Source organism: Megalobrama amblycephala, linkage group LG20, assembly GCF_018812025.1.
Source record: "Megalobrama amblycephala isolate DHTTF-2021 linkage group LG20, ASM1881202v1, whole genome shotgun sequence".
Classification (NCBI taxonomy): Eukaryota; Metazoa; Chordata; class Actinopteri; order Cypriniformes; family Xenocyprididae; genus Megalobrama; species Megalobrama amblycephala.
The window spans coordinates 3,908,836-3,933,784 of NC_063063.1; the positions used below are offsets into that span (position 1 = coordinate 3,908,836).

General features: G+C 40.3%; 1 protein-coding gene across 1 annotated transcript in view; it reads right to left on the minus strand.

Annotated features, from left to right (window-relative positions):
• Positions 1 to 1,173: 1,173 nt before the first annotated feature.
• si:dkey-32n7.7 overlaps positions 1,174 to 24,949 on the minus strand; it is a 29,438-nt gene continuing 5,662 nt past the window's right edge. Inside the window, 24 exon segments of the mRNA XM_048171575.1 lie at positions 1,174 to 2,540; positions 3,109 to 3,251; positions 3,363 to 3,637; positions 9,248 to 9,443; positions 9,905 to 9,931; positions 10,047 to 10,182; positions 10,286 to 10,378; positions 10,497 to 10,775; positions 10,869 to 10,993; positions 11,131 to 11,263; positions 11,410 to 11,505; positions 11,695 to 11,973; positions 12,066 to 12,184; positions 12,274 to 12,409; positions 12,587 to 12,682; positions 12,761 to 13,030; positions 13,145 to 13,275; positions 18,175 to 18,310; positions 18,402 to 18,497; positions 18,615 to 18,682; positions 19,036 to 19,158; positions 19,852 to 19,984; positions 20,607 to 20,885; positions 21,346 to 21,473. Of these exon segments, the coding sequence (XP_048027532.1) occupies positions 2,193 to 2,540; positions 3,109 to 3,251; positions 3,363 to 3,637; positions 9,248 to 9,443; positions 9,905 to 9,931; positions 10,047 to 10,182; positions 10,286 to 10,378; positions 10,497 to 10,775; positions 10,869 to 10,993; positions 11,131 to 11,263; positions 11,410 to 11,505; positions 11,695 to 11,973; positions 12,066 to 12,184; positions 12,274 to 12,409; positions 12,587 to 12,682; positions 12,761 to 13,030; positions 13,145 to 13,275; positions 18,175 to 18,310; positions 18,402 to 18,497; positions 18,615 to 18,682; positions 19,036 to 19,158; positions 19,852 to 19,984; positions 20,607 to 20,885; positions 21,346 to 21,473 (3,845 nt within the window). The 3' untranslated portion in view covers positions 1,174 to 2,192.

The following is a 24,949-nucleotide window of genomic DNA, read 5'->3' on the forward strand; positions in this document are numbered from 1 at the left end:
TATAAATTCATTTTGTAAATACCTATTTCTGGCTACAGTCAAGAACAGGCTGTTTTTATGCATGTGCCTTTAAATGCAAATGAGTTGCTGTGCCCCACCCCCTCTCTATGATCAAAGTTCCTCAATCAGATTCTCTGCGAAATATTAACAAGACATCTGCTTGGTTTTGATCCTTATGGATATCATAGTTCTTCTTTCATCATTAAAGTTTATTATTTCCACGTTTTAAAGCTATATCAGTTTAAAATTCTAATGAATGTTAGATCTGTGGCGCATTCCCTTCAAAAATAAAACTAATCCACTGCATTCAGCGGCTCAGATGTAGGTAAATGAAGACTGTTATTTTCACTCTTACATCCAACAACAAAACATCTCAATTGACCCTTTGCAGGGAGTTTGATTGACAAGCGATCTAACCAATCAGAACGCCGAATCCGCCATTTTGTCCGACAAAGCAGTCAGGAGTTAGAAGATTAACCTCGGTGGACTTAAACTTGAAAAATGATGTGTACTGATGTCTTTTCGCGTTTGAAACAACATTCCTTCTGATGTTCATTCATGTTTATTTGACACTATAAATAAACTAGTAGGAAGAGATGATCGGTTTACGAGCCTCTTGAGCTGAGGCTATACAGCAATCTGTCACGACACATTAAAGAGCCACAAAATGTTTTTTTATTATTTGAATTTCTTAAATTACACGGTTTGAAAGCTGGGACTTTGTTTAATATCATAAGTAACCTGCTCTGTCTTGTCTGTCGATGTGTTGTCAGTATCCTCTTTGCTCCGCAATGTATTTTTCACTGTGTGTGGCGTGACAGCACCACGGCTTGTTGGACAAAGCAACATTAACTAAGGCGGGTCTTTGCGAAGGGTCAATTACTTACCAGACACTTTTGTCACTACAGCTGCTCAAGAAAATGGCGGACCTTGTACAGCTTGCTAATGCAGGACTGTCAGTCAGCGATCGTGGGCGGGGCCTGTGGCTAATGTGACGTCACATTAGCACCATGGCTGAAAACAGGTTATTGGGAGACACTGTTTATGATTTATGGGGATTAAAAAAAAGGAGTGAGTGGATTTTTATCACTATAGGGTGGTTGTGTACACACACTGCCTACACACATTTATGTCCAAACACCATGCAAAAGTGAATTTTGTATAATAGGTCCCCTTTAATATTAGAAACACAAGTTACACTTTGCATTATGCAATAATGCCTTTTATAGGCCTGTATATCACCACAACCACAATGAATTTATTATTTCTAAAAATCTTTTCATTGTACATGTCCTTTAAAAAGTATTGTAAATGTATTACAAATTGTATTTAATATTTACACCCAATGAAAGGATATAGACAGAAGATAAAGATAATAAGTTTGTGCCAAAATGCAACAAAAGTCTTATCAATCCAGTCAGTCTAACAGTACAACACTTAATCAGCTGAAATCGCATTGATCCTACTGTCCATATGTGATGTCATATGTGGAAAGTACTTTAAACTATTTCCTTTGGGAAAAAAAGGGTACATTATGGGGTGTAAAGATAAATAAAACATCAGATTACAAAACTGATTGTGAAAAATTATATTGCTATTGCATCAACATCCAGTAAAATAAATATAATTTTGTGATGTGTGAAACACAACATGCAACCGTATTTAACATATAAATATAGTAGCCTATTCACAGCAATACAAGATAACAAATTATCATTCCACAATATATAGAAACTGATGGGATGCAGGATATGGAAGTAATGAATTAACTATTTAAAAGTCAGGGACTTATTAAAATTGTGTTAGTTTGACGAAGAAAAAATATTGTGAGATCAAAACTCTAGAAAAAGAAGTCTATTATGTTATAATATATGTAATCTAAATAATCTATTAGCATTTCATTTTTTATTAAAAATACAGTAAAACCAATTATATTGTGAAAAATTATTTCAATATAAAATAATTGCTTTCTATTTTAAAATGTCATTTATTCCTGTCACATCCCTATCATATTCTTTGATGGACAAAAATATGAAAAGAACAGCATTTGTTTTAAATAGTTTTTAAATAGTTTTTGTAACATTTTAATAAAAGTAAAAGTTTTAATAAAAAGTATTAATTTCTTTCAAAAAAACCAAAAAAAAAACCCTTACTGACCCCAAACTTTTGAGTTTATCTTTAGTGGTGTATTGTTACACATAGAATAAGAACAGTATTGCTATAAGCAACAGAAAACATGGCAGCAAAGAATTTTGTGGAAGAGATGCTGCAGAAACTAGAACTTTAGATTCTATATTCACAGATGAGTAAGAAGGAGGAAGATCAGGACAGGTGTAACTGTTGTCAGAATCATTTCCAGTGGAGGTAAACTGCACAAAACCTGGAGGATCGCTGCACATGAAGGAGGTGATCCATTCCTGATAGCGGGATACTCTGGTGTAAACACCGGGATATTCAGGTCGAGCACAGCCAAAGCTAACGATACCGGACTGGACCCATACAGAGCTCTGATTGCTCACCATCGGACCTCCTGAATCTCCCTGAAAATACAAATCAGTGCAGCCATAGAATGAGACATGCAGTACTGTTTGGGTCAGTAAGATTTATTTAAAGAAATTAATACTTTCATCAAGTAACACAACTGTTTTATTTTTAACATTGATAATATTACAAAATGTTCCTTGTGCAGCAAATTAGCATATGAGAATGATTTCTGAAGGAACATGTGACACTAAAGTCTGGAGTAATGATGCTGAAAATTCAGCTTCTCATAACATAAATTAAATTTAAGTTGTTTTGAGGGAATGAGACATTGCATCCCTTCTGCCACAACACTGAACTACCTGCTGAAATGTCTAAGTCACTTCAGTACAAACCTGAATGAGTGGAGCAAGCCACTTTCTTTTATACCCATAGGTCCGGAAAAGTGTCATGCAAATTCCATTCCCTAGTTTTCAATGGCTTTTTCATTGTATATGGGGATCTCAAGTGTGACCCCTACTGTCACTATACTGACACAACATCTCATTTCCTCAATCAGGGAACAGAGGATACAACAGTAACCAAGACGTTTTGTGATGCTAAGTGAACTAGACAGGGTTTGTGTACCTGACATGAGTCCTTGCCTCCCTCCAGTAGACCAGCACAGATCATGTTGTCTGTTATATTTCCAACTCCATAGAGGCAGTTGCACTGTCTGTTACCAATTACAGGAACCTCCACTTCCTGTAGATTAGAGGATGGGAGGGACACTGTAGGAAAGAAATAGGAAGTTATTTAAAATATGTTTCAAATGGGATTATGAATAGTGTTGAGTGGTGTTGAGTTTAATGTAACTAAGTGAAACAGGTATGAATTCTCACCTCCTTCATCAATGTTTCCCCATCCAGTGATCCAGCTCTCTGTGCCGCTGTTAAACACACTGCCATCAGCTGCTAGACACACGGGTCTGATGTAATCAGTGAAGTTGATGGGAGAGCTCAATTTGAGAAGAGCGATATCATTGTCATTCGTAACATTGTAACTAGGATGTTTGACAACTGCTATCACATCTCTGAACTCTTGATTGGGGTTGATGCCTTGCTGGGTCTGACGTCCCAAAACCACAGTTAAGGAATAGATGGCATCACTGGCGAAGCTAAAGAAATAGACAGAAAGAGTAGTCAGTAAGAGTTTTAACCCTGTAAAGCCTGAAAAAAATCGGACTGTTATTGTTTTTATTTTGTGTGTATGTGTTCTAATTTAGCATCATATTTGATACATCAGGCTTTTATGGCTCATATGACATAGTGAGAACACGGACCTCATACCCGTGGAGGGAAAAACAATAATTTTATTAAAAGGCTCAAACTGAGAAATAATCTTGTCACGATCATTGCCCGTTCCTGTTCACTCCGGACTCCATTTCCCATAATCCTCCCTGTCAATCACATGCACTCATTCCACCAATCACCTGTTGCCACATACAGCCATGCACACTCCACACCAATCACCACACCCAGCTGATACTCATTACCAGGACTATAAAGGACTCACACACACACCACCTCACCGTGAAGTCTTGTTTCCCCAGTGTATAATTCCGAGCGTTTATATCTTGTCTGCCTTTCTGTTACCGTTGCTGCCTGTTCCTGTTTCTTGACCCGTTGCTGCCTGTTCCTGTTTCTTGACCCGTTGCTGCCTGTCCTGACCCTTGCCTGGTATACTGTTCTGTGTATGATATCCGCCTGCCTCGATCTACTGCCTGTACCCTGACTACGATTCTGCCTGTTCCTTACTGTTCCTGTTTGTTCCTGTTTTGACCCTGCCTGTACGACCACTCTACTTTAATAAAATGCTGCAGATGGATCCCTGCCTGAGTCTCCATTCGTTACAGAAGACTTCGCCAACACAACGATCCAGCAGCTTTCCTGGTGAACCCTGGTCTGGTAGGAACATTGCACTATTATTATTAGGGCTCAAGCAGGGCTCACGGTCGCTGGAGAATTACATTGAGGAGTACTTGGACATTGCATATTGTTCAGACCTGCCGGACTGTGTGCTCATAGACCTTTTCTGTGAAGGTGTTAATCAGCCCCTTAAGTCACAGTTGATTCGTGAGGGACCCCGTTCTTCACTTAGTCATTTTCTGGAGTATGCATTATTGACTGTGGGCTCTCCATTTACTGTGGGTGTCGCGGAAAAATGTGATGCCTCGCTTAATCATGTAATGGCCGCCGTACCAAAGGACACTCACAAAATGGCGGCCACCATCACAACAACGCCAAATCAAAACAGAGCTGATCGCCCAGAGCAACGTCACGTCTCCGCTGATCGCCCAGAGCAACGTCACGTCTCCGCTGATCGCCCAGAGCAATGTCACGTCTCCGCTGATCGCCCAGAGCAACGTCACGTCTCCGCTGATCACCCAGAGCAACGGCAAGTCTCCGCTGATCGTCCAGAGCAACGTCACGTCTCTGGATCAGTCAGAGAACGGCAAGGATTACGTTCCAGTGTGATTGACCCACCGCTGATTTCAGCACGAGCGGCTGGCATTCCCAGGCATCAACCGGCCGCTTCGCACTCAAGCTCGGTGGCCGCTTCGCTCTCAAGCCCACCGGCCACTACGCTCTCAAGCCCGGTGGCCGCTTCGCACTCAAGCCCGGTGGCCGCTTCGCACTCAAGCCCGGTGGCCGCTTCGCACTCAAGCCCGGTGGCCGCTTCGCACTCAAGCCCGGTGGCCGCTTCGCACTCAAGCCCGGTGGCCGCTTCGCACTCAAGCCCGGTGGCCGCTTCGCACGCAAGCCAGCCGGCCGCTTCGCACGCAAGCTCGCCGGTTGCAACCCTCTCAAGCTCGCCGGTTGCAACGCTCTCAAGCTCGCCAGTTGCAACGCACTCAAGCGCCCTGGACGCGATTCACAAGATGGCTGCTTTGCCAGTGCCCACGGGCAAGATGGCCGCCCCCTCGGTGCATAAGGATGTAGGGGGTGTTCCAGTCATTGAGTCCGCTCCAGAACCCGCTCCAACCGGAGAACCCTCGCCTCACCCTCGGAGGAGGAGGAGGAGGAGGAAGAAGGCTTTCTCCATTCTTCAAGGCGCAGAAGCCTTTCAAGAGCCTGCTGTGGGTCCGGAGACCACTCCAGAGGTTTCTCCTGCGCCACCTAAGCGACTTGCTTTGCCTGCGCCGCCCAGGCTTCTTGCCCTGCCGGCGCCACCTGAGCTCCTTGCCCTGCCGGCGCCACCTGAGCTCCTTGCCCTACCAGCACCACCCAAGCGCCTTGCTCTGTCAGCGCCTCCCAAGCGCCTTGTTCTGCCAGCGCCGCCCAGGCGCCTTGCTCTGTTGGCGCCAGCCGAGCTTCTGACCCATGAACCCGTCCTGGCTCCCGTTGAATTCCCCAAGAACTTTTTTGGGGGGGGCAGTATACCTGAGGGTGGGGAGCTTGTGGGTGGGGACCCTGCCCAACCACTCCTGTCGTGGCCATTTATGGACTGTAGCCCACTAGGGCCATTTATGGACTCATTGCTGCGGCTGCCCAAGCCACCTGACCTGCCGTGGTTGCCCAAGCCACCTGACCTGCCGTGGCCGCCCGAGCCACCTGACCTGCTGTGGTTGCCTGAACCACCCGACCTACCGTGGCTGCCCAGGCCATCTGACCTGCCGTGGCCGCCCGAGCCACCTGATCTACCGTGGCCGCCCGAGCCACCTGACCTGCTGTGGTTGCCTGAACCACCCGACCCACCGTGGCTGCCCAGACCATCTGACCTGCCGTGGCCGCCTGAGCCACCTGACCTGCCGCGGTTGCCCGAACCACCTGACCCACCGTGGCTGCCTGAGTCCCTGGGGCTGCATTGGAGATTCTGTCCCCGTCCGCCGTTAGATCTCCAATGCACCCCCCCCCCCCCCCTAGCTGTTCCTTTTACGGCGCGAGGACGCGCCTTCCGGGAGGGGGGCGTTATGTCACGATCATTGCCCGTTCCTGTTCACTCCGGACTCCATTTCCCATAATCCTCCCTGTCAATCACATGCACTCATTCCACCAATCACCTGTTGCCACATACAGCCATGCACACTCCACACCAATCACCACACCCAGCTGATACTCATTACCAGGACTATAAAGGACTCACACACACACCACCTCACCGCGAAGTCTTGTTTCCCCAGTGTACATTTCCGAGCGTTTATATCTTGTCTGCCTTTCTGTTACCGTTGCTGCCTGTTCCTGTTTCTTGACCCGTTGCTGCCTGTCCTGACCCTTGCCTGGTATACCGTTCTGTGTATGATATCCGCCTGCCTCGATCTACTGCCTGTACCCTGACTACGATTCTGCCTGTTCCTTACTGTTCCTGTTTGTTCCTGTTTTGACCCTGCCTGTACGACCACTCTACTTTAATAAAATGCTGCAGATGGATCCCTGCCTGAGTCTCCATTCGTTACAAATCTGAAATTTTGAGCAGCTGCTGATATTATATTATATGGCCAAATAGTAAGATTAAATTCTGATAGCTAGTAATTTGATCTTTATAACAGTATAACAGACTACTTACATAAAATTCACAAACATATCAGTTGTCACTCTATATCCCCCAATATGTCTAAGTCAGATGATTTTTAAATGCTTGGATTTATGATCAAACCTCTCTAGTTTTTATTGTGGGGGCAAAACATTTAAAACAATACAGTACATGGATGATTGATTGATTATTTATTTGACAAAAATTAACAAATAAACATTCCTCAAAAACCTGATGGATCATGTTTGATACTCACATTTTGATTTTTCTAAAAATATTCAAGTAAACCTAAGTAGCTTCAGTCCAGAAAATGCTCATCTATTTGCATCTACAAACCCGATTCCAAAAAAGTTGGGACACTGTACAAATTGCGAATAAAAAAGGAATGCAATAATTTACAAATCTCATAAACTTATATTTTATTCACAATAGAATATAGATAACATATCAAATGTTGAAAGTGAGACATTTTGAAATGTCATGCCAAATATTGGCTCATTTTGGATTTCATGAGAGCTACACATTCCAAAAAAGTTGGGACAGGTAGCAATAAGAGGCCGGGAAAGTTAAATGTACATATAAGGAACAGCTGGAGGACCAATTTGCAACTTATTAGGTCAATTGGCAACATGATTGGGTATAAAAAGAGCCTCTCAGAGTGGCAGTGTCTCTCAGAAGTCAAGATGGGCAGAGGATCACCAATTCCCCCAATGCTGTGGTGAAAAATAGTGGAGAAATATCAGAAAGGAGTTTCTCAGAGAAAAATTGCAAAGAGTTTGAAGTTATCATCATCTACAGTGTATAATATCATCCAAAGATTCAGAGAATCTGGAACAATCTCTGTGCGTAAGGGTCAAGGCCGGAAAACTATACTGGATGCCCGTGATCTTCGGGCTCTTAGACGGCACTGCATCACATACAGGAATGCTACTGTAATGGAAATCACAACACGGGCTCATGAATAATTCCAGAAAACATTGTCGGTGAACACAATCCACCGTGCCATTCGTCGTTGCCGGCTAAAACTCTATAGGTCAAAAAAGAAGCCATATCTAAACATGATCCAGAAGCGCAGGCGTTTTCTCTGGGCCAAGGCTCATTTAAAATGAACTGTGGCAAAGTGGAAAACTGTTCTGTGGTCAGATGAATCAAAATTTGAAGTTCTTTTTGGAAAACTGGGATGCCATGTCATCCGGACTAAAGAGGATAAGGACAACCCAAGTTGTTATCAGCACTCAGTTCAGAAGCCTGCATCTCTGATGGTATGGGGTTGCATGAGTGTGTGTGGCATGGGCAGCTTACACATCTGGAAAGGCACCATCAATGCTGAAAGGTATATCCAAGTTCTAGAACAACATATGCTCCCATCCAGAGGTTGTCTCTTTCAGGGAAGACCTTGCATTTTCCAACATGACAATGCCAGACCACATACTGCATCAATTACAACATCATGGCTGCGTAGAAGGAGGATCTGGGTACTGAAATGGCCAGCCTGCAGTCTAGATCTTTCACCCATAGAAAACATTTGGTGCATCATAAAGAGGAAGATGCGACAAAGAAGACCTAAGACAGTTGAGCAACTAGAAGCCTGTATTAGACAAGAATGGGACAACATTCCTATTCCTAAACTTGAGCAACTTGTCTCCTCAGTTCCCAGATGTTTGCAGACTGTTATAAAAAGAAGAGGGGATGCCACACAGTGCTAAACATGGCCTTGTCCCAACTTTTTTGAGATGTGTTGATGCCATGAAATTTAACATCAACTTATTTTTTCCTTAAAATGATCCATTTTCTCAGTTTAAACATTTGACATGTCATCTATGTTGTATTCTGAATAAAATATTGAAATTTGAAACTTCCACATCATTGCATTCTGTTTTTATTCACAATTTGTACAGTGTCCCAACTTCTTTGGAATCGGGTTTGTATATTACTAAAAACAGTTATTCTTACATTACTTCATAAAATCAGTAAAGAGTTCACAGCAAAAAGTATTATCATGAATGTGTACTCCAAGTTTTACAATTATACTTGTTTTACTTCCTAAAAAAAGTCAGAATGCAGAAGGCATGAAGTAAATTGTCTGCAACAGATTTTTACCAAAGTTTGATCATGTTAATAATTTAGAGGCCTTCGAAATTTACATATCAAATATGATAAAGTAGACTATACAGGGTTAAATAAATTCTTTAATTAAAATGTAATCTACTCAAACCATTTATGAAAGCTGAAGTATTTAGTTGAATGAGTTTACCTATTAACACAATAGGCAGCAGTCAGCACCCATTCTTTGTTGATGAGAGAACCTCCACAGATGTGAATGCCGTCCAGAAGAAGGCTAGCCTGCCATGGCCAGTGTCCAGCTGAAGCGTTCTGACCTCCTTCTATCCTGCTGCTGGTGGTAAATGTGCTTCTTCCACACACCTGAGCACTGGGAAGATTATCTGAGGCTGCAAATATAGAAGACACAATGTTGTTTTACCCCAAATCTTCTGAAGAGGTACAACAGCAGACGGTGTCATGGACATCAGTTTTTAAAAGGGGTCCACATATAAATCCAGATCCAATATGTACATTTTATGCGATTACTCAAGTAAAATTCTCAAAAAAATGATGAAAAAATAAATATAAAATATAAATATTATATAAAAGATAAATAAATATTATTAATTTGAGTGAGCGAGTTTTTAGCACTCTGATATTTCACCATTAAAATGAATAAAGTAATAAAATGTTTTGGAAGTTGCATTCAAAATTGTGCTGCCTAAGCAATCTGAAGGGACACAAGCCAGATAGAATATACATTCTGTTACAAATATCTTATTTGCACAATGATTTCAAGAAAAACAGAGATATCAATTATTTTACTATATTTAACTAGAAACCAAATTGTCAATGTAAAATAATGTACCTTGAGTGTCTGTTTCATCACAAAGTCCTGAAAAACCAAACAGAGGCAGATATCCCATATATATCTATATTACACACACTATTTAAAGAAACAAACAAATGCATGTTTTGAGACATCAGTTTTCATTAATACACATATATACCATTTCTTTTTGATGAATTGTCGACACGAAATACCCATCTACCCATGACGTTGACATTGCTTGTGTATGCAAGGTTTGCGATGTTAGAAACAGGAATCAAAAAGAAATTAGTAGAGCAAATTGCGTCGTATCCAGACTGTTAATGAAGAAAACAGACACAAAAAAAATCCATTAAATTCAAAAACATTTCACACTACTAAAGATCATAAACTATTAATGCATTTCCCACACTGCTTTACCTTTACACCATAGGTGGGGGTAATGTAATCATAATGCATGAGTGTAAATGACAGATTTTTTCCAGACACCAAAACCACTTGGAAGGTCGACTCCTGGAAGAGACCGGGAATTCCTCATTAATACAAGCATCATTTTTGATGATACATTTTTGATAAATTTCAGTTCATGAAAATACTATGCAAGTGCATGCTAACTGAAAGAAAAACGTACTGCCTCTCTGTTTCCATAGTAGGGTACTTTATCCCATGTAGCAATAAAAACCCACGAGGCAGAGAAGTTCAAGTTGGGAAAATATTTGTTTATGTCTCTAGAAGCTCGATTCAAGAGAGGACCATCTGTTACTTGTCGGTAAGAGATGGTTCCTTTCCTACTATTATTAATGTCTGTCCACAGTGGAGCGATGATGTCTTTAGTTGAGCATGCAGGAAAATAATTGGGATACCACTGAGAAAGTGGCTCATCAAAGGTCAGGTCTCCATTATTATTTACCTGTAGGATCAAAATATGTTATGTGGATTTTCAAGTAACATTATATATCTGTGAAATATATATTAATGAATGTCATTAATGAATGCTTCTTACAAATATTTTGTTATATACATGGCCAAAATACACAAATGGTCGCAGCAAGGGGATCACTGGAGAACTTCCATCATCCGACTGTGGGTTTTTCTCATCCTCTACACCTCCATATGGGTAGAATATTCCTAATATTCCAACAGTATTATTAGTGTGCAAAGTTTTGAAGGAGGAAATCTTTTAATGCCTACATTAATTCCATGTTTCCTTTTCCATTATATTTATCAAACAATGTGAAATTATTTATATTAAACAGTGACATTACCCTCCTCAGGCCCGCCATCAACACGAAATACCCATCGTCCCAACACATTGACATTGCTGGAGTTGGAGAGTTCATTTTCATCAGTAACAGGAATTGAAAAATAATTTGTTGAGTTTATTGTGTCATAGCCAGCCTGAGTAAACAACAACAAAAATAATAATAATAATTAATCGGCCTGTTGACCAAGACATTTATTTAAGGTCCCATTATTATTCTATTATTATTATTATTATTATTATTATCTTAGTCTTAAAGATTTGTAACAAGATACTGTTCAACCTGAAAACTTTGATCAGTTGAGGAGATATTTCTGTAGTTCATTATGACAAAGGAAAGAGTCCTGCAAATGACTAGAACGACTTGGAAGGAAGATTCCTAGGAAAAGTTAAGTAAAAACATTGGGTTCCAATGAGAAAACACAGCTAAAAATTGTCTATAAACATTAAATTCATTCATTCAAATAAATTTATTTAACAAAATTATGCTAAATGTATGCAACCCTTTCAAAATTATTTCAATCTCTGACTACATTTATTTATTAGTGTAATCATTCAATCTACACACCGTCAAAGAGCTGTTGAAGTAGGGCACTCTATCCCAAGTAGCAATGAAGACTGTATGTACTGAGAACCCAAACAGAGGGAAATACTGTTTGACATCATTTCTCGCCCAGTCCAGAATACGTCCTTGAGTTACCACACGGTAAGAGACGCTTCCATTGACACTACAGTCAAACATTGCCCAGAGTGGAGCTATAATGTCTCTAGTAGAGTTGGCAGGGAAAGCCTTGGGCAGTCTTTCATAAAATGGTCCATCAAAAGTCAAATGTCCATTATTGTTGACCTATAGTAAAGATTTGACGTTTTAACTGAAGCAACATGACTTGTAATACACCATTGTACTTCAAATGTAATGTGTTTAACATAACATCTCACATATATGTTCTGGTATTTGCGTCCAAAGTACAAGAAAGGATACTGCAAGCGCACAGGTAAGCGTGCATTACTTTGACAGGGATTCTGAGAAACCAAAGAGCCAGTTGGATAAAACAAACCTGGAAAAAACATGTCATTGCATATTATGGCCTTGGTACAAAGATTCAAATTTGATTAAGTTCCAGAAAAGAAAGAGAAAATGCATTACCAAGTTTTGTTGGAAAAGTGTCAACACGAAAAGCCCAGCGGCCCATAACATTGACATTTGTGGAGTGGGTTGGATTAGCGATGTTAGACACAGGAATTGTATAATAGCTGGTTGAATCAATAGTGTCATATCCAGCCTAAATAATGATTACAAACATGCTTGTTACATGTCTATGGATAAGAGGAGCTGTAGCTAATTCTACCAAAATCAATTTTTTTATTGTATATCTACAAATACATTTGAACTGTCTGGAATATTGCAAAAGTTATTACATTTTAAAATAAAAATACAGGGCTTTGAAAAGGTTTCTCACCACTGCAGTATGCTTAGTTTGTGGAATATTGCCATAATTAAATACAATAAACGACAAACCAGAACCTGAGATCAGCAGTACTTGAAAAGAGGAATTCTGAAGAAAAAAAAAAACACAACATCAAATGATCACAGTCACAAGACAACTGAAAACAAATAACGAAACAAATCTTACCTCTGCTGAAGTGTTATAATATCTCACATTATCCCAAGTACAAACCAAAACTGAGTCGGCAGTGAAATTTGTTTGAGGAAAATATTGACGAATATCATTTGTAGCTCGCTGTAGTACTCGGGTGCCACTGAATTCTTGGAAGTAAAAGTCACTGTTGTCAATATCTGTCCATAGAGGAGCAACAATGTCTCTATTTGTGTAAGCTGGAAGAGTTCGGGGACTTGATGGAAACAATGGCCATTTGAAAGTAAGAAATCCATTTTTGTAAACCTAAAAGGAGTTTGAAGTAACAGATAATGCAACAGACAAATATTTTTAATGGCTAGTAAAATGGCTAATAAAATGCTTTGAAAAAAGCAGAATTGCATTAATGAGTGTCCTCACATTAATATAGCTGTATGTGATCCCGAAGTAAGTAAATGGTGTCTGCAAATAGAGATTGATGGCAAATCCAAAAAATCCAAATCCATAATACTGTTGAAGTGTGTGCCCATTCCTAAATGGATAGAACAGTCCTGAAAGCAAACACATTTATTTTTTCAGCATTTTAATTTATTTGCAACTCTCAACAGTACACAACATATTAATTGCTCAATAAATTGTCCTACATGTTTTGAACAATAAACAACTATTAAACAACTGGGTCATTCCATGTCAAATCAAACAAATTTCAGAAACTTCTTCGGCTCAAATATTTGATTTTGTTAATTTTTTTTCTGTAGAAAGACTAACATAAATAGTGATGAATGCCAAAATACAAAATATTTACTGAGTAATCCACTATTGATTGATTGATTGATTGTTTGATTGACAAATGACAATTTTCACCTGAGATATAGTATATAATAGGCTATAGTAAAAATGACTTTAGAAAGATGGCAGCATCATTATTTTATTTTTACAGATTACTGGTAGGTCTATTATTAAAATCTGTTGACTTTAGCAATCTTTGTTTCATTATGCCAACGGTGACAGTTCAAAAATGGCAAAAACCACTTCTTGTGATTTTTTGCCTCAAGTTTGCATGCCTGTAACTAAATTTGTTAAGAACCAGAATCTAAAAGGATATTAAGATATCTTAAATACTTCTTCAGTTACAGGCATGCAAACTTGAGGCAAAAAACACAAGAAGTGCTTTTTACCATTTTTGAATTGTCACTGTTGTCATATAATGAAACAAAGAGTCAACAGATTTTAATAGACCTACCAATCTCTGTGTAAAAATAAAATAATGATGCTACCATCTTTCTAAAGTCATTTTTACACCCCTTTAATTTGCCTCCAAATCTCAGGTGAAAATTGTCATTTTGACCCCCTCTACAAAATAGTGGATTACTCAGTAAATATACATCTGTGACATTTAATATTTTGGCTTTCATCCCTATTTATTTTTGTCTTTCTACAGAAAAAAATATTAACAAAATAAAAAAAAATTGAGCCGGGGACCTCTGGTTGATTTGAAACGGAATGACGCAACTATCCTCTGGTCTCTTTTCGTTCTAACTTCCGCTCTCTCTCCCCTACAGGCTTTTCCTCTGTGGTCTAGGCATCTCTCCCCCTCCCGCCCCCACTAACCAATTCACTTCTCTTGACGTCAACAAAGCAACGGACTCTATGCTTCACATTAACATTCTGCTTTGATAATATCTGTCCTCTTTCCTCCATGACCATCGAACCAATCTCAGAGCTGCTGAGAGGAAATGCCGCAAGATTGAACACCCTGCTGACCTGAGCAATACCAATCTCTCCTGGGGGCATATTACAGAAAGATCCTAACTTTAGAATCCTATCTCATCTGTTTGGTAACAATGGCAATTTCAGTTAGAACCTCATGTAGGACAAAAGCTTTTACAGAATGACATTTCTTAAGGGCTTTAAATGATACCAGACGAGGAATAGAGGGTATGCACATGACGTCACCGTCGACCGTTACAGCTGCGGTCACGCCCACTGGGTGGCAAAAGGCTGAGCGGCAGCATTGGTTTTCAGAGTGAATGCCGCGAAAAACACACAAAACACATCCAAAACGGGAAAGAGCTTTGTGATTGACTGTACAAATAGCTTTGAAACAAAACCTGAGGTATATATTTACAGACTGCCGAAAGCTACAGAAAAAAAGCTAATGCATCACTGCAATTCACAGAAACAACTGGACTCCAGCAGCGAAACATGTTTTGCAGTTATCATTTTGTGTCAAAATGTTGGATTTTGAGGTAAAATCATATCCAATATATTGTATTGTTATATATTATGTTGACAAATCATCAGTTAAATATTTTCCATCTTATATTCTGAATAATTGTGTGTTTTAAAATAAACACTGACAAAAACTATACTATAAAACTATATATGTTTTAGGGCTGGACAATATAACATTGATATAAGTGATTACGCGGATTTAAACCTACCTATATTGTAGTTATATAAAATAATCACAGGCAGATTTGCTTTATGTATTTCCCCGCCATCAAATCAGGCACATATAAATGTCAGGATACACAACTCCTGGCTGCATGTCAATATCCATGGATTAGGTTTATTTGACAAGTTGTAAGAAACACTTTCGAGTCCAACCTTTAGGGTAATTTGTTTGTTTCACTCGCGTTTTCACAGTTTCCTCTATTAAATCCAGTCATGCAGCAGGTTCTTTTACCACTCAGTCCAGCTGAGGGAGCGCGTTCCGGCAGGAAAGTGACGTCAATGCATACCCTCTACAGGGGTCTTATCTAGTGAAAAAATTGGTCATTTTCAAAAAAAAAAAATATATATATATATAAACACAAATTGTCGCCTTGCATGTGCTTCCACTTTCCGTATTCTTCAGAAAAAAATTACACCATATGTCCTATGCCTTCCCTATTCTATTTATGGAAAAAAAAAAAAAACGAAACTGGCGCCGCATTCATTTTGATCTTGTCTGGTATCGTTTAAAGCCCTTTGAAGCTGCACTGAATCTGCAATTTTGACCTTCAACCATCTGGAGGTCATTGAAATCCACTGAAGTCCACTAATAGGGAGAATAATCCTGGATTTTTCATCAAAAATCTTAATTTCTTTTTGACTGAAGTTCTCCACTGATCACCCTGATGCAGCCATTTGCCTGCTTTGGCAGTAGTTACAGGCAGCCATTTGCTTACTTAGTTAGTTTTCGGTAATCAACTGTCAGGTCTGTTACCAAGCAACCAAACTGCAAACTGCTTCTGAGATAAACCTAAAATTAAAATGGAGAAACAATAGCGTGCTTTTAATTCCAATGCGGCAGAAAAGTTCAGTTGAAAAGGTAATGTTACGAGCAGGGCGGGCAAGAGCCGTGAGAGAACGGTGCAAGACTGGTGCAATGCACAGCTGACGCTCATTATCACTCGCACCACCGGCCTCGCGCCACAGTTAAAGCCTGTTTTATTCAGCAAGTTTTCACTTTCACTCATTCACGAAGATAAGGAAATATTTTAGCATTAAATTGCAGCACATCCTCTGGGTCATTCTGGACATTCTGTAATAGTGTTTGTCCTAAATGAGGTCCTAACTGAAATTGTCATGGTTACCAAACAGATAAGATAGGATTCTCAAGTTAAGATTTTTCTGTAATATGCCCCCTGGTCATCAAACACTACCCCAAGTTCCTTGCTGTCCTGGGGTGCGTTTCCCAAAAGCATCGTTAGCCAACTAACATCGCAAGTTCTGTCGTTACTTACATAGTTCAACGATTTGGTGTTTCCCGAAACCATCGTTCAAACGAACATTCGCAAACTGCAACGCAAACTTGTGTGGTTGGAACGACAACTCTCGACCTGTGGTTAGAAGCATAGTTTCCTGTTTTTATGACATGTGAACTTGATAAATCATTATCTTATCTAATCACAAGCTGATATCAAGTACAATGTATATCTTTTATTTCGAATATATACAAGTGTCATTTATATATTTTAGTTTGTCAAGAGATTTAAAGCACCGTTTTTGGAGAGTGCGCATGTGCGTACGTGCTCTAGTACGTAAGAACAAGCATTTGATTTAATCTGGAAATAAAGCAAAATAACTGAGGAAAATGAGAATTAGTCCTCTAATGGCATGTCTGTAATTTATAGCAGAAATTCTAGCATTAATTCTATCTCAAACGGATTCATTTAAAGAAGTTATTACTCCATCTGGTTTGCGACAATACGGTTTCAGGAAACAGTCGTGACTAGCTAGTTGATTTGTTCAATGATGCATCGTAGTATGGTAATTCAGCAGCGAGTTACATTGTTGTTCGGGAAACGCACCCCTGGTTGGTGTTAGTGTTGTGGACCCCAGTTGCACAATGACGTTATGGTCAACTGATGGGTTTGCAGTGTTTACAAGGAGCTCTGTCTTTGCAAGGTTAAGCTTCCAGCTGAGCTTTTCTATCCATATCTCAACAATGGCCCGGTCATGCAGGTTTGCGCTCCACAACATTAGGAAAATCAGTCCCTATGTGGCACAGCTACTTGTTCAAGCCCTTGTAATTTCAAGACTGGACTTCTGCAATGCTCTACTGGCAGGCCTTCCAACCAGCACAACTAAGCCTTTGCAGATGATTCAGAACACGGCAACACATCTATGGCGCTTTTCCACTGTGTGGTACGACTCGGCTCGGCTAGGCACAGCACAGCTCGGCTCGCTTGACTTTCGGTTTGCTTTTCCACTACAGTTTAGTACAGCTTCAAAGTGGGTGGGGTTATAGACTGATTGTTATAGTTGCGTCGCCTCTACTGCCATAGAGGTCCACTCCAATGAGAGGAACATCTGGACCTCGTCTACTGACCACGATACAGAGATCACATTTTTTTTCTTGGCATGCAAGGAACCTCAACTGAGTTGGTACTATTTAAGCAAGCCGGACTGTGCAGTGGAAAAGCGCCAAAAAGTGAGCCAAACCGAGCCGTACCATGAAGTGGAAAAGCTCTAATAGTCTTCAATCAGCCAAAGAGAACCCACTTCACACCCCTCTTAATCTCACTCCACTGGCTCCCAGTTGTGTCCAGAATCAAATGTAATGTTTTAATGCTGACTTTAAGGAATACCATTGGAACAGCTCCTCCCTACCTCAATCCACAGCTACAAATGTGTGCTCCCTCCAGCCAGCTCAGGTCACTGAATGAGCAATGCCTTATTGTTCCCTCACAATAAGAAAAGTCACTCTCCAAAACTTTCACTCTCTCTGTTCCTCTCTGCTAGAATGAGCTGCCAAAGAACAGCTGAGAACATCACATCTTTCAAGAAGCAGCTGAAGACACACCTTTTCTGCAAGCTTTTCCGTAACCACACTCTTAAACCAATGCACTCACACACACACACACACACACACACAAAAAATGTATCTAATGTAAATGAAAATTAAGCAAGATATGCAATACATGCCATGTATTTTTTTTTTAATTATTAAATTATAGTACCATTGTGTTCCGATGCAGTGTCAGTTCGAAATACCCATCGACCCATGACGTTGACATTGCTTGTGTATGACAGGTTTGTGGTGTCAGAGACAGGAATTGTAAAGAAATCAGTTGAATCACTTGTGTCATATCCAGACTGTCAATCAAATAACAAGACAAAAAGTTTAGTTCACACTTATCATAGTGATAGAAATATTGATTTCAGTGTATTTTTCAAATTACTTTACCATAACAGGATGTATGGCTGGGGCAATATTACCAAAGTGCATGAGTGTGAATGACATGTTTTTGCCAGACACTAAAACCACTTGAAAGGTCGACTCCTGAAAAGATAAAGAGAATTACTACATAAATACAGAGGACATTGGAAACTGTTTCCTTATCACAAATTTCTATGCAAGAAACAGCTGCTATTTTAATCTAAACAAAAAAGCACTTACTGTTCGCCTGTATCCATAGTACGGTACTTTATCCCATGTTACAATGAAAGCCCATGAAGGCAGAGAAGTTTCAAATTAGGGTAATATTGGTTTATGTCTCTAGATGCTCGATTTAAGAGATGACCATCTGTTACTTGTCTGTAAGAGATGGTTCCTTTATGTGTAATGTCAATGTCTGTCCACAGTGGAGCGATGATGTCTCTAGTCGAGTATGCAGGAAAATTATTGGGATACCACTGGTGAAAAGGTCCTTCAAAAGTCAAGTACCCTTTGTTATTCACCTGTTTTGAGACCAAAACAGTGAAATCTCAGTCATCTGGACTTTCAGTTAACATTCTTTATGTGGAATATACATCTACTCATGTTGTTTCAATAAAACTAAGATAGCATACAATGTCATGAATGTGATGATGCTGCTTACGTATAGTTTCATTATAAACAAGCCCAAAGAAGTCAAATGGCTGCATCAGGTTGATCAGTGGAGAACTTCCAAAATCCTCTGCAGGGTTCTTTATATCCTCATCTCCATATGGGTAAAAAATTCCTGCAATTGAAAAAAGGACCATCCTAATATTAAATGATTAAACAATTTATTATTTATTATAATTATGGTTGAGTGCTTTAACAAAATCCAACTACAAAAATTCCTAAATTAAAATTGTACAAAAAATATCAGAGACATTTTATACGTTGTATTCCAACAGTTTACTGTCATGATCACCAGTGAGAGTGCTCTATCAGCCACTAGAGGGCACTCCATCCCGGACTCTTATTTCCACCCGTTACATACACTACATATCCCATAACACACTGCCCGGACTCGTCATCACTTCATTGCACCCAGCTGGATTGTATTATGTTATTAGTGTCTGTCTATTTATACTGAGTTGTTTCTGTCTTTGGTTGTGGTTCGTTGTTTAATGTTACATGCACTTTTGGTATCCCTGGTTTTCTGTCTTTTGCGTGTTCTGTTTGGACTGACTTCTGGATTTTTGACCTTTTTGCCTGTTCTTGGATTATGATTTGGATTACCCATTAAACTTCTGCTGCTATTGGATCCTATCTTCTTGTTTTTGTGTGCACCGTGACACTTACAGCAACTTTAAATTTATACTTATTTCACTGTTCACAAAGATTTTCTACTTCTTTTGTAAGTTGTAATTGGTCTGATTTGTTCAGATGTGGTATTAAAAAAATAAAAAATAAAAAAAATCACTTCACAGAGTCAAAGGATTACCCTCTTCAGGTCCACCATCAACGCGGAATGCCCAGCGTCCCGGGACATTGACATTGCTGGAGTCAGACATCTTATTTTCATTAGGCACGGGGATTGAAGAATAATTTGTTGAGTCTATTGTGCCATAGCCAGCCTGAGTAAACAAAAAATAATCGATCATTAAAAAAGCTTTGCGGCGCAAAGTTCTCTAATGTTCCAGAGATACAGGTTCTAATTCTTTCAAACCTGAAAGTGTTGATCAGGTAGAGGAGATATTTCCGTAGTTCATCATGACAAAAGACAGAGAACCACCAGAGACCAAAACAACTTGAAAAGATGAACTCTGTTACAGAAACAGAAAATTATCCTATTAGCTCATAGAGTTATCCTGTCTTTATGCTTGATTAATTCTGCAGTGACTTAAATAAAAGCTAAATTATCTTCCCATTTACGTGCTTCAATGATCATAAATAATCAATTTAATAAACAGCTTTCCTGTTTCTTTCACCCAAATTATGAGTAGCGACATTTCAGCAAAATTAGCGGGCAAAAAAGGTTTATTGTCTATTGTCAGTAGCATAGCAATGGATAAAGAGAAAACAAAACTTTATCTTTCAAATCAATCAACTTAAAAAAGATAGATGTCATCTGTTTGTGTTTAGAGACACCAAAAGATATTGGAATTAGACATGTCAATAGAACCCATTAAATTACTTGTTTAAATGCTTGGAGCACAAAAATTCAACAAGACATTTTCCATTGAGAGGCTAGCTTACCGATTGTGAGTTGTTAAAGTATGGTACTTTATCCCAAGTGGCAATGAATAGCCATGAGGCAGTGAAGTTCAGATTGGGAAAATACTGGTTTATGTGGTTTGAAGCTGCTAGTAAGAGTCCGCCTCTAGTGACCTGACGATAGGAGATGGTTCCATTCACAGTGTTGTCCATGTTTGTCCAAAGTGGAGCAATGATGTCTCTGTTGACTTGCGACAGTAAATAATTGGGTACCGGCTCTGAAAGAGGCTCATCAAATGTCAAATGCCCATTGTTATTAACCTGAAGCAGAGGTAAAACAATATTATAAAGAGATTTGGCAGTATAAAACAGGCACTGAATTCTTAAAAAGCCAAGTTTGTTTTCTTTCAACAAATGTACTGTTTTATTTTACATTCACTTTATTATATGAGGTTTACATTTTTTACAACTGTCTTTGGTACATGTATAAAATCCAGTTTTAAATGCAGTTTTTAATAATTACAAAAAAATATATAACATTAAAAATGAGCTTAAATGATTCCTCAAAAAGGTAATAATATGTAATAATACAATCAAAACAACGATAATATTCCCTTTTATTCAGCTTTTACACAAATTACATGTTGATTATATTTCTTTACGGTTTTAAATGATTTTTGTTATTTGTCATTATGGAGTATGGATTGAAGTCTGACTATCTTATAATTGCACTGTACGTACACTCATACATGCACAGAATTTATAAAGACAATGTTCTTACATAAGTCTGTTGATAAACACGTCCAAAATATACAAAGCATTTTTCCAAGAATACTATTGGTGAGCTTCCATCATCTGCAGAGGGATTCTCTATGTCTTGATTTCCAAATGGGTAGAAAAGGCCTGAAACTACAAAATATTGCGGAAAAAAACTACAATAATCTCCAACAGTATTTCATGATTATAATGTAGGAAAAGTAATGTCACATTTTGTTACATGGCATGAACTGGCTGGAATTGGCACTTTCAGTCTGTTAACTGGCTACTACACATTTTTCAGAGGTTGAGGTGCACAAGTTTAATAAGTCTGCCAGGAAATGAGATACTAAGAAGTAAATAAATATTTTTTAAGTGCACATGTTTATAACTGTTTTTTAAGTTTACCTGCTCCTAAATATTATGTTTAAAAATTAATTATATTAGTATATGTAGAAATAAACACTATCCACGTTTAATAAATGCTGTAAAATTATTGTGCATTGTTATTTCATGCTAGCAATTATATTCACTTACATACAGAACCACAGAAACACTTATCCAAACTCGGCAATATCATATTGACCGGCGACAGCCCATGACATCATAACAATGCGACCCGCACGTATATAAGGGGCGCCCAAATAACATGTCATCCTCTCATCATCTTCAGGGACTGTCATGTGTGAAGCACTATCTGGCAAAATGAAATGCACAGAGAGGTTTACTAAGTGTGTGGATCCATGTCCTCTATCTGACACTAGATGACGCACAAGCTGTGGGTTCTCTGTCTGGGGGAAGAGCACGCATGGTAAGTTCTCGAGGGAACTGCCTATCAAACTGTGAGTGCTGTCCTTTAAAGGAACACTCAACTTTTTTTGAAAAAAGGAGCTCATTTTCCAACTCCCCTAGAGTTAAGCAGTTGAGTTTTACCGTTTTCGAATCCATTCAGCCGATCTCCGGGTCTGGCGGTACCACTTTTAGCATAGCTTAGCATAGTTCATTGAATCTCCAATAGCATCTCGCTCAAAAATGACCTAAGAGTTTAGATATTTTTCCTATTTAAAACTTGATTCTTCTGTAGTTACATCGTGTACTAAGACTGACGGAAAATGAAAAGTTGCAATTTTCTAGGCCGATATGGCTAGGAACTATACTCTCATTCCGGCGTAATAATCAAGGAACTTTGCTGCCGTACCATGGGTGCAGCAGGCACAATGATATTACGCAGCGTCTCTCACAAATGTCTCCATGGTTGCAAGGCACGCTCCCTGTGCAAATAGAGGGTCACAGCCGCTGAGTAATATCATTATATCAGTATAGTTCCTAGCCATATCAGCCTAGAAAATATTGAAACTCTTTGGTCATTTTTGAGTGAGATGCTATTGGTTTCATCAGATTCAATGAACTATGCTAAGCTATGCTAAAAGTGGTACCGCCAGACCCAGAGATCGGCTGAATGGAACTCAACTGTTTAACTCTAGGGGAGTTGGAAAATGAGCCTATTTTCAAAAAAAGTGGAGTGTTCCTTTAAGAATGCTCCGTTCTCATCTGGGTCTCTTCTCAAGGGAAGAGAGTTCAGCATCTGGGCTTGGTGGTTCGGGTCCCACGCGTGCTGAGACTCTCAGATGGAGCTCACCGAACAGTTTGAGAGGGTTGTGACCGGCGGCTCGCGAGAGGATGCATTGTCATCTGCATCCTCAGGTCCAGCGGCGAGTGCACTTCCAGCCAAGCAGGAGATGACTGAGAAGGATAGAGAGAGTGAGTTTACTGAATCCTCTCAGCCACCCTGTCCCTTGTACGTTGAGCTGCCAGGTAGATTTATGCTCTGTGGGCTGGCCCTCACCAGGGCCGCCCTGACAGCTGGCCTAGGCTAAGTTCTAGGGATAGTTAATCTGCTAAGCTTTCCTGCATTGTGAGTTTGGGAGAGAGAGCTCTGTCCATTATTAGGTGATCTCCATCCTCTTCCTTGTGTAGGTCCCCTTTTGCATCCCTAGTACTGGACTCCTCTCAATAGAAAGTCGTATGGCCAATTGCCCACCCCCTTCTGCATTGGGGCATTATGCAGGTTGGTGTAGAGGCAGAATAGATGGGTTCCCCCTTTTCTATTTGTGAAGAATAAAATGCTTTGTGCTGTAGCCTGCATTTCAGAAGCTGAGCTACCATTTGGCCTCGCTAGGCTCCTCTAGGCCCGCTGAACTAGCGTTCAAGTGTTGGGTTGAGTGTGGGTGGTATTTCTATGAAAGGCACCTATTCCCCTATGCCTGAGTACATATATCTTTTCTGTCATGATAGAGTCTTTGTGGTTGGCCTCCACCCTGTAGCTTTCTCAGGTTAAGTAGTTAAGTAGTAGATAAGTAGGTTATGGCCTTAGCAGGCCTCCCTGTGAGCTAGTCCCCCTTTGGTTGGGTACTACTAGCTAGACTTGCTATCAGTTAGATGGCCATAACAGGCCTCTCGGAAGGCGAGCCCCAAAATTATGGGTGCTGTATTTAGCCTCCCTAGAACTGGCTACCAGGCAGCTGGCCTAAACAGGCCATCCTGGAGGCTAGTCCCGAGCAGTAATCGGGTATGCTGGTAGAGGTGCATGACTTTGCTTCAGATTGCAGGCCTTAGCAGGCCTCTCTGAGGGCTAGTCCCCAGCAGCGTGGGTATCTGGCAAACAGTTATTGCTTGTTTTCAGTTTGTTGGCCTTAGCAGGCCGCTGTGAGAATTAGCAGGCCTCCCTGTGGGTGAGCCCAAGGTTGCAGACTTTAGACAGCTAGCTAGACTTGCTATCAGGAAGCTGGCCTTAGCAGGCCTCCCTGTGTGTTAGCAGGCCTCCCTGTGGACGACCCCCAGTGTTGCAGGCCCTAGACAGCAAGCAATCGGGTAGCTGGCTTTAGCAGGCCTCCCTGAGAGCCAGCCCTTAACAAGTGGGTGCATGGCAGCTAGCAATTACTACATTCAGCCAGTGAACATTTGCCATCAAGATGTTTGGCCTTAGTAGGCCCCTCTGAAGGTAAATTCCCCACAGTATGGTTACTTCTCTGCCAGTCAAAACTCGATACCAGGTAGTTGGCCACTGTTGGCCTCCCTGATGCAAATCGGTTAGCAAGGTCTTGTTAAGGTCAGGTGGTTGGCCGCTTTGGCCTCCCTGAGACAGAACGCTACTACGTGTTGTTGGCTTGGCTAACCTTGTTCACCTTTGTTTTCTAGCCTACAGCCTGATCAATCTAATAGGTCGAGCTGGTACTCTCCTCACTCTGAAAGTAGGTTTGAGTACTTAGCTTCCTAAGTCTGGTCAGAGGTTCCCTCAAAGCCTCCCAGTTAGACCAGCCCTTAGGCTGTGAGCATTCCCCTCACAAGGTTTCCTTTTTAGAGTGCACGACATCCTTAGTGCCTTGAAACATAGAGCTTTGTAGATCCTAGGATCGAGCAGAGTAACTCCCTTTGCTTGCAAGGGTCGATAGCACTTTGCTGAGCCCTGCTCTCCAGGATGCCTGTCTCTAAGGTCCAATTTGAGTTGGTTTACTGCTCTTTCTGCAGTCCCTCTTTCTGGATGTCTCTTTAAAAGACTTCTGTGTCTAGAGTCTCTGTTTCTGAGGAAACAGACAGGTTGTTGGCAGACTTGGCTACTAGTTTAGCTA